This window comes from Tarenaya hassleriana, unplaced genomic scaffold, assembly GCF_000463585.1.
Source record: "Tarenaya hassleriana unplaced genomic scaffold, ASM46358v1 Cleome40, whole genome shotgun sequence".
Lineage (NCBI taxonomy): Eukaryota > Viridiplantae > Streptophyta > Magnoliopsida > Brassicales > Cleomaceae > Tarenaya > Tarenaya hassleriana.
Window position 1 is genome coordinate 897065 of NW_010966882.1, and position 9222 is coordinate 906286.

At 39.8% G+C, this 9222-nt stretch overlaps 2 protein-coding genes across 4 annotated transcripts; both read left to right on the top strand.

Annotated features, from left to right (window-relative positions):
- Positions 1-15: 15 nt before the first annotated feature.
- On the top strand, positions 16-2168 carry LOC104824643 (zinc transporter 4, chloroplastic-like). Of its 2 annotated transcripts, none has more exons than XM_010556753.2 (4): positions 16-189; positions 299-356; positions 702-1426; positions 1548-2168. In XM_010556753.2, exons 1-4 carry the CDS (start codon positions 175-177, stop codon positions 2001-2003), a joined length of 1254 nt encoding a protein of 417 aa, XP_010555055.1. In that variant the 5' UTR covers positions 16-174; the 3' UTR covers positions 2004-2168. The 2 variants fall into 2 exon arrangements, with proteins under 2 accessions (XP_010555055.1, XP_010555054.1); XM_010556752.2 differs by having other exon boundaries at positions 716-1426.
- Positions 2169-3403: 1235 nt separating this feature from the next.
- Positions 3404-7182, top strand: LOC104824644 (CTD small phosphatase-like protein 2). Of its 2 annotated transcripts, XM_010556754.1 has the most exons (5): positions 3404-3511; positions 4196-4318; positions 4709-5084; positions 5978-6315; positions 6637-7182. In XM_010556754.1, the coding sequence occupies exons 3-5, from the start codon at positions 4727-4729 to the stop codon at positions 6868-6870; spliced, it is 930 nt and encodes a 309-aa protein (XP_010555056.1). In that variant the 5' UTR covers positions 3404-3511; positions 4196-4318; positions 4709-4726; the 3' UTR covers positions 6871-7182. The 2 variants fall into 2 exon arrangements, with proteins under 2 accessions (XP_010555056.1, XP_010555057.1); XM_010556755.2 differs by lacking the exon at positions 4196-4318 and having other exon boundaries at positions 3411-3511.
- The last annotated feature ends 2040 nt before the right edge of the window (positions 7183-9222 follow it).

Sequence of the window (9222 nt, forward strand, 5' to 3'; positions counted from 1 at the left end):
CTCTTTCGCTCATTCACCGTATACAAACAGCGCCACCAATCCCTTGTGAATGTCACCAAGTTGATCCCTTTTCGATTTCTCTTTTCTGAGTTTTTCTTATTTATTGGAGGTTGATTTTGGGTTGCGAAGAACTCACCCTCTCTTGTGGTCCATGATCGTTGCGAAGTCAGATCCATGTTCTTCATCGACGTACGTTCTCACTTTTGTGATCGAATGCTCTTTTCTTTTCTCTTTCGGTTAATTTTTTGAATCGGTTATGGAATTGATTTGGGTTTTGTATTCTGGGTTCTGGGTTTAGGATCTGTGGGAACTGTTTTCTGTGTACTGGTTCGGATCGGGAAGAGATTCTCTCTCAGGTACTTCTTTAATCGAGAAAACATTATCGGTCGTTTATTTTAGCCGTAGTTTTTTCAGATTGGTTCCTTGTTTCATCTCGATTCTTCGATCTTCATGTGCTTTGGAATTCGGATAAGTAAGCTTGTTACACTTCTGGAAATTGCTATCTGATGCATAACTCCCTGTATTCTTGCGCTCTCTGATCCGATTTAACTGACAAATCTCCCACTGAAGTGGTGAAATCGAATGGGAATCGGCCTCGATTGCCAGGATTTCAAGCATATGTTTCAATTGATTGGTATCGAATTCCGAATTCACATGTGTTCTGAAATGCTTTGTTCTTTGCTTTGGCACCAAAAACACAGAACCTATTTCGCAGATAATTCCCGAGTCAATGATGGCTCCTTCAACCAACATTCTTTGCAACACCGGCGAGGCAGATTTCTGTCGGGATGACTCTGCTGCTTTTCTACTTAAACTGATCGCCATTGCTTCGATTCTATTAGCCGGGGCTGCAGGTGTAGCCATTCCGCTTATTGGCCGGAACCGTCGGTTCCTTCAGACAGACGGAAGCCTCTTTGTCGCTGCCAAAGCTTTCGCTGCTGGTGTCATCCTCGCCACCGGATTTGTCCACATGTTGGCCGGCGGCACTGAAGCCCTCTCGAACCCGTGCCTTCCGGATAACCCCTGGTCCAAGTTTCCTTTCCCGGGGTTCTTTGCAATGATGGCTGCTTTGGTCACTCTGCTTGTCGATTTCGTTGGGACACAGTACTATGAGAGGAAGCAAGAGAGGGAGGCCGAGGAGGCGGGCGAGGCTTCTGAGCAAAGTGGTGAACAACAACCAGCTGTTGTTCCTGTGGGCGTGGAAGGCATAAATGGGAAAGTGTTTGGTGAGGAAGAAGGCGGTGGGATTCACATTGTAGGCATCCATGCTCATGCAGCTCACCATAGACACACTCACTCGCATGGCCATGGTGGATGTGACGGCCATCAGAAAATAGCTGTCGGCCATGCTCATGGACACGGACACGAACACGGGCACATCAGCTTGGATATCGGGAATGGAGCTAGGCATGTTGTTGTTTCTCAGGTAACTGTTTCTATCCCCTTTTCCGGGTATAGTTTGATTTGTTTATCAAGTAAAACTCAGATTCTGTAGAGCAAGTTCCGAAAATGGGGTCTGATCTTGAATCTTGATTTGCACGAGGTAGATTTTGGAGCTCGGGATCGTGTCACACTCGATAATCATCGGGCTATCCCTGGGAGTATCTCAGTCTCCATGCACTATCTGGCCACTAATCGCAGCACTTTCCTTCCATCAGTTCTTCGAGGGCTTTGCTCTCGGTGGCTGCATCTCGCAAGCACAGTTCAGGAACAAGTCCGCAGCCATAATGGCTTTCTTCTTTGCGCTGACCACACCGATAGGTATAGGGGTTGGGACCGCGGTTTCGTCTTCCTTCAACACTCACAGCCCCACGGCTCTGGTCACTGAGGGGATCTTGGATTCTCTCTCGGCCGGCATTCTCATCTACATGGCTCTCGTCGATCTCATCGCCGCTGATTTCTTGAGTAAGAAGATGAGTTGTAATGTTAGGCTTCAAGTCGTGTCTTATGTCATGTTGTTCCTCGGAGCCGGACTTATGTCCTCCCTCGCCATCTGGGCCTAGTTGTAAGTTTTTATAGTTTCCGGGTCCTTATGTGATGTTTTTGTTTTATAGGGTTCGTTGGTTAAGCTTTTTTTTCTTCTTCTTATTTATTGCAGTATATATATAATATTTATTTGTAGGAAGAATATTCCGCAAATATTAGCTTATGAATCAGCAGTTTTCTTACATCTGCACAACAGAATAGCTTTCATCTTTTCTCATAGATCATAATTTTACACATAAGAAATTTGTTCATCAATTTTAATTTTTAAATTTTATCTCGAAAAATTATGGGTATTCGATGTATTAATTGTAGTTTTAATTTAAACCCTCTTTAATATTAGAACCTAAGAGTACACATATATCGGAATTCATCTTTAATCTCTTTTACCTCGGCCTTGTTTGGATCCGATTCTTTAATTAAAAGTATATAATTTGTTAAAATGTTCGCTTTTTCATTCGATTTAATTTTAAAAAATTAGATTCATTTCGTCTGATTTTGATATAGAACTGAACTTCATTGGAAGCCTGGTAGACTCACCAGAGTTGTGAAAATGTATTTTTAGTTTTCTTTTCTTTTTATTTTGGGAAAAAATTGTCTAACTACAACTTTTTTTTTTCAAAATTCACGAGAGAATTTCCTCCACTTCTTTCAAGTGCTATTTATTTTATGGCGACAATATATATATATATATATATTTTTGATATTGATGATTTGGCCAAGGTTCGAACGCGTGACCGTGGGTAGGGCTGGACGTTTCGGTTCGGTTCTTCAGAACCGGACCGAACCGAACCGTTAAAACGGTATTTTTCTCGATCCGAAACCGCTGTTATTTCCCGAACGGTACCATTGTTAGACAGTCGAATTTTTCCAGAACCGAACCGAACTTTAAAAATCCCGAAAAACCAAATATTTCTAAAGAAAATCTATCATTTTTTTAATAAAACCCGGAACCGAACCGAACCGATACTGAAACCGAACCGAACCGAATATAATAAAAAACCCGATTGGTACCTATTTTTGTAAAACCGAAAGAATCAAACCGATTCATTCCGTCTCAAACCCGAACCGTTTCCCGAAACGCCCACCTCTAACCGTGGAACTTTTAATTACCCCATTCTACCACTTGTTCATGGTGACAATATTCTTTATACATATAGAGTACACATTTCACTTATATGCCAAAATGACATATGATACGATGTCGTTTTGCAGATTTGAACTTGGCCTCTCATTAGCACCACGCTCATCACCCCTTGCCCCGATGATGGGTGGTCGACGACGTTACCATTGTCCCTATTTCGGGTTTATTTGTAACTTTCAGAAATATTGGGAAATTACTGCAATTGATATAAAAATAAAGGGGGGTTAGGTGCAATTTCTCCCCGCATATAGTTTCTCTTCGTCCTGGAAAATTTTTTCCATTTTCGTTTTCTCAGCCCCTCTAGGAAGTTTGAGACTAGAGAAAGAGGGAGGGAGAGAGAGAGAGGTTGATGAAGATCATCGTCTGATCGTAGTTTATTTCCCGGTGAGTTCCCTGTCTCTCTAGGTTTTTCTCGGTCCGATTCGTTATTACGTGAGTAAGATGGAGTTAAATTTGATCTTGGTTGGGCGCTTTATCGAAAATTTGAATTTCTTAGTCTGTTTGGTTGCCGTGAAAATTTGCGGAGAAAGCGGAAAGAAAATTTTCTCATCTAATCAGTCAGAGCTTCTTCCTTTGAGGGTTTTTTTTATAAATAATTTTTTTTACTTTCCTCTTACTTTTCCCACTCGTGTAAGAAACCTACCTACAAAAGACTCAAACAAATCGAAATAATTGAAATTATTCTGTTGAAAAAAAAAATAGAATCAATCCTGAAATTGAATTTGGAGTTCTTCCTCTCAGATTTAACCATTCTTGGGGTTGCTTTGCGTCTTCACGGGCTTGTCCAGTCCGGTCCAGTTTCTGTCGGATTTGGATCTCTTCGATTTTTTTTTTTACATTAAAATATTGATTTCAATCACTTTCCACGAGGAGATTTCGAATTGCTTCTTTTGGGCTCCAAGAACATGGAACTTTCGTAGCTGTATATCTATCCTCAATTGCGAAAGCAACCGTTCCGACATTTCAATCTCGGAGCTTTCTGCAACACTTTTGATCTAGAAATTGGTCTGTATCTGACCCAGGATCTGCTTCTTCTTCTTCTTCTTCTTCTTTTTTTCCATTTCCCAGATTTTCCAGGTGTTTCGGGCAAACTTTACGGGCTTCTCGATTAATTTTACGGCTCTGAGATCTGTTTTCTCACCGGAGTTTGATTCGTCGCTAGTTGCAAGGAGAAGAGGTTGTCTGAGAAAGGTGAACATGTGATGGATCTTCTCTGTCTATGAAAATTTTGATATTTTTTTCCCTCTTTTCGTGAGCTGAACTTATGCTTTACCTTTGGAAAACGTAGTAGTACCCTGGACACAGTTTTTTTTTTTCTGCAGTAATTATTTGATCTGTGAAGTTTTATGTGAAAGCATTGTTTTAAGTTGGATGTTTAATTGATACCTTTACTAATGAGTTTTGAAGGTTGGTACGGGAACATATCTGTGCATTATGTAATGACAGATGCACACTTTTAAGTGAAAGAAAATGATTTGCTCAGTGAATTTTCTGGGTTTATGCACTTTGCTGTTAATCCCTTGATTTTGAGGAAAACAGTTTTTCTACTCTAACATAAGCTATTACAAATTGGTGTAATAGGCTCTCCTTTCTGCGGAAATGGAGGACGTTGACGATTCTTCTCCTCGGGATTTAGATGCGCAGAACCCTTATGATCGGCTGCTTGCTGTAGATACAAGTTCGGTAGATCCAAATTGTAATTTGGATTCGGTTTCTGCCATTTATTTAGCGATGAAGAGCTCTAAGCTGGAGTGTGTTGATGAGCGTGGTCAAGATTCCATTATAGCCTCGGTATGCATGGACGACGACGAGGATGAAGAACTGGATGAGTTTGATCCGTATCTGTTTATAAAGAACTTGCCGGATTTGTCTTCTGTTGTGCCGACTTTCAGGCCTGTGTTGCTTCCCAAACAAACCCGTAGCTGCCCTCCTATTTCTCTTGTCCTAGACCTCGATGGTAAGTAAGGCTACCACCTACACTTTTTTACTTGATATGATTGTTGTTTATTTACCTTTCTTTCAGGTTTTAATCAAATATCTGTCTGTGGCCTCTGTCTCCTCTATCTTATATATTTTGCGAGCACATATTCATACACAAATGCATAAAGATGCAACATATATGGTTAATAGAAATATATAGTTGTAAATATATGGTTAGTATAAATCTATGCTGTATATGTTTGCAACTCCCATATTCATACACATACACACACACGCAGCTGTTTGTTTTCCAAATATACATATTGTCTTATACATTCACATGGATACAAAAATAACATGGGGGTATGGGTGCGTAGACCCACATATGCATACAATATATGTAACATATATACACTATCTCTCTGTCTATGTATCTGCATATCCTTTGTAACATAGGGTTAAATTTTTTCCAGAAACATGTTCACGTACATACATGTAAACATCCATGTATTGATTAAAAGTTAAAACCGAAATGCTACATTTCCTCCTTGAGTTTTGTGTTTCTTCATCTTCACAGAGAAATGGTAGTCGCATGTCCTTAATGCACATAAATATGTTTATAGTTAGAGATATATGTAATACACTTTCATGTAATACACATTTGGATGTGTATGTATTGTATTTACATGCTATATATTTATAGATTTATGTAGTGTGATTTTGGACTTGTGCTTACATGGACACATTTACTGCTGTCCACCTGTCAGATTTGAGGAAATGAAGGAACATAGTGGTGTGCCTTTCTGTTACCGGATAACCCGCACATTGGATTTCTATTTTTAGTATCATGCTGCTCCATAGGTGCTTGTGTTTTTTATTCTCCTACTCATCCTACCTTATATATACATATACACATACTTGTATTGACAGAAACTCTGGTACATTCAACTCTGGAGCAATGTGATGATGCGGACTTCACATTCCCAGTTAGTTTTAATGAAGAAGAACACATTGTCTATGTCCGTTGCCGCCCCCACCTTAAAGAGTTTATGGAGAGAGTTTCCCGTCTTTTTGAGATCATTATATTTACGGCTAGCCAAAGTATTTATGCAGAACAACTTCTCAACGTACTTGACCCTAAGAGGAAGTTATTTCGACATCGGGTCTACCGTGACTCTTGTGTTTTCTTCGACGGCAACTATCTGAAGGACTTGTCAGTTCTTGGGCGTGATTTATCTCGGGTTATCATCGTTGACAATTCCCCACAGGTATTACTCATCATTTACTCTATTACGTGTTTAACATGTGGGACTTTTGTCCTTGTGCTTCAACCAAAGATTAATGGCAGAATCTTTTATCAGTATCAAGTGTAGGACACTGTTCTAGCATAGATAGATATGCATACAGGGACTTACGCATATGACTGCATACCTCTGAAGAAGCATGGTTATGAGCAGATTTCGTAGAAGCTCTTGGTTTGAGATCGTGTTAGGTTGATCAAGAGAAACATGTTCGATTGTACTTCTAATTAGTACGAGGAATTCTCCATCATATGATGAATCTTTTTTCACGGGTTCTTATTGTTTTAGGCATTTGGATTCCAAGTGGACAATGGAGTGCCTATAGAGAGCTGGTTCAACGATCCTTCAGACAAAGAACTACTAATGCTACTGCCGTTTTTGGAGAGCTTGATAGGAATTGAAGACGTAAGACCGATGATTGCCAAGAAATTCAATCTCCGGGAAAAGATAGCTGCGGCTGCTGCAGCGCCCATTTATCCTCCGCTGATCGATGAAGACACGGGAGATCCCTTTGAAAGGTGAAGCCTTTTTTTGTTTGTTTGTTTTGTTTGAAGCTTAAAGCTTTAGGCAGGATCTGTATAACATGTGTTGTCTGGAAGAACACGACCTGTTTCGGGGGAGTGTTAGGAGTTGTGTTTGGAATCATCTAGAAGGAAAAAAAAAAGGCCCATCCTCTTTTAGGGTTCCAAATGATGAATCGAATGTGGGGGAAATGTTTATGTTCTGTCGTTTGTAGTTGGAAGAACCTTTTGGTATACAGAGAGGGAGAAAAGATGATGGATGATGTTATGTAACAACGGTCATCTGCTGAATAAGTGTCGCTTTTCTTTCGTCTCTGGTACTTTATTTTATAACCTTTCTGAGATATTTTATTTAAAGCAGACAAAATCTATTGTTTGAAATATGTTTCAAAGAGTTTAATATATATATAAACTCTTTGACCATTAATAATCTTTTATTATCAATAATAATTACTAGGACAATTTTTTACAATTCTTGACAAAAAAATAAAGACAAAAGATAAATGCACCAACCGATCGGTCGATACGTAGAATACCTTCAGGCAAAAGGAATCAAGCTACTGGTGACCACCGGGTTCCAGTCGTCCAGACCCTGAATACGATTTCGCCAACCACTGCAGCACCCTTGTCGTTGGGGCACCCAACCACAATGTCCAAAATATGGAGGTTGAAAAATCTCGCACATCACAATGCTTGACAGAGCCACAATGTTCAAAATATGGAAGTTGAAAAATCTCGGACATCACAATGCTTGATAGAAGCAGGAAGAAAGATGTAGCAAACCAGGGATGTGATTGCGATACCCTGTTGATACGTGATCGAGAATTCGAGCAAAAGAGAATGAAAGGAAGGGAATTGATCGACACACGCGAGTTTACGAGTTCAGATCAATGTGATCCTACGTCTCGGCCGAGAGAGTCTCGACAATCCACTATCATTGCGTCATTCTTAGATCCTTTAGAAGTCTCACACAGAGAAAACGTGAGATCAATCTGTTTACAAGAGAAAGAAAAATGAATCTTTGTATTCCGCCATTGAAGAGTCTATGTTTTTATCTTCGCTTTACCTGTGCAACGGAAATAACGGCCACTAAACCGAGAACGGTTCGACCCAGAAATTAAACCAGATCACCCAACTTAATTGAAGACTTAGACCGCCATAATCAACCCAGTTTACTCCAATTCACTTAACCCATCCTGTACCAGCAGAAATCGACTTTGTTTCAGCTGAAATTGATCTTCTCAGGTGCCAAATCTCAACAATCTAAGTGTCTGTAGAAGATCCTTAATTACTTTGTTTCTTTGTGGATTGCTCATTGATCTCTCTCGGTAATTCACCGATTACTTGGTGATATTCTGTAAGCTTAGGAGATATCTGAACTTACCTATAGGAAGTGCTTTCGTCAGCATATCAGTAACATTGTCCTCAGTTCGAACTTTCAGAACCCGTACCTGATTTTTTGTCACCATATCTCTTAGAAAGTGTAATCGAACGTCGATGTGTTTTGTACGTTTGTGATGAACGTTATTCTTGGCCAAACAAATCGCACTTTGCGAATCACAGTGAATGTCTACTGTTTCTTGCTGAAAAGCAAGTTCATTCACCAAACCCTTCAGCCACAGTGCTTTCTTGAATCATTCTGCAAGCGCCATATATTCTGCATCGGTTGTGGAAAGTACCACAACGTGCTGTAATCTCGATCTCCACCTTATCACATTATCTCCAATAGTGAATATGTAACCTATTATCGAACGTCTCTTATCCAAATCCGTAGCATAATCAACATCACAAAAGCCTTATACCTATAAATCACCTCTTCGAGTGTACCTCAACTTCAGACCTACACTGCCGCTGATGTATCTCATGATCCATTTAACTGCCAACCAATGCTCACTTCCAGGTTTGCTCATGTATCTACTCACTAATCTGACACTATAAGCCAAATCATGACATGTTCCAATCATAGCGTACATCAGGCTCCCTAATAGAATCCAAATCTAAACCTTCCTCTTCTGACCCTAAACATATGACTTTGAAATGTGATCTCATTGTTGTATTTACTACTTTTGAATCTGACATTCCAAACGTGCTTAACACCTTCTCTAGATAGTCTGTTTGTGACAACGTTAATCAACCTTGTTTCATATCTTGACTGATATCCATGCCAAGAATCCTTCTTGCATCCCCTAAATCTTTCATCTCGAATTGCTTATTCAGTAACTTCTTTAGTTTCTAAATCTCCTCTGAGTCTTTTGAAGCCACCAACATGTCATCTACATACAAAAGGAGGATATGTAGATGCCTTCCTTATTCTTTCTGAAATAAACACACTGATTGAACTTACTCCTGCTGA

Bases quoted from the DNA above. Each gene is read 5' to 3' on its own strand.
- LOC104824643 (XM_010556752.2), top strand. From the start codon at position 152: ATGATCGTTGCGAAGTCAGATCCATGTTCTTCATCGAC. The intron at 190-298 runs GTACGTTCTCAC...TTCTGGGTTTAG, and splicing joins GATCCATGTTCTTCATCGAC to GATCTGTGGGAACTGTTTTC. The intron at 357-715 runs GTACTTCTTTAA...CCTATTTCGCAG, and splicing joins GGGAAGAGATTCTCTCTCAG to ATAATTCCCGAGTCAATGAT.
- LOC104824644 (XM_010556754.1), top strand. From the start codon at position 4,727: ATGGAGGACGTTGACGATTCTTCTCCTCGGGATTTAGATGCGCAGAAC. The intron at 5,085-5,977 runs GTAAGTAAGGCT...TTGTATTGACAG, and splicing joins TCTTGTCCTAGACCTCGATG to AAACTCTGGTACATTCAACT. The intron at 6,316-6,636 runs GTATTACTCATC...TTATTGTTTTAG, and splicing joins TCGTTGACAATTCCCCACAG to GCATTTGGATTCCAAGTGGA.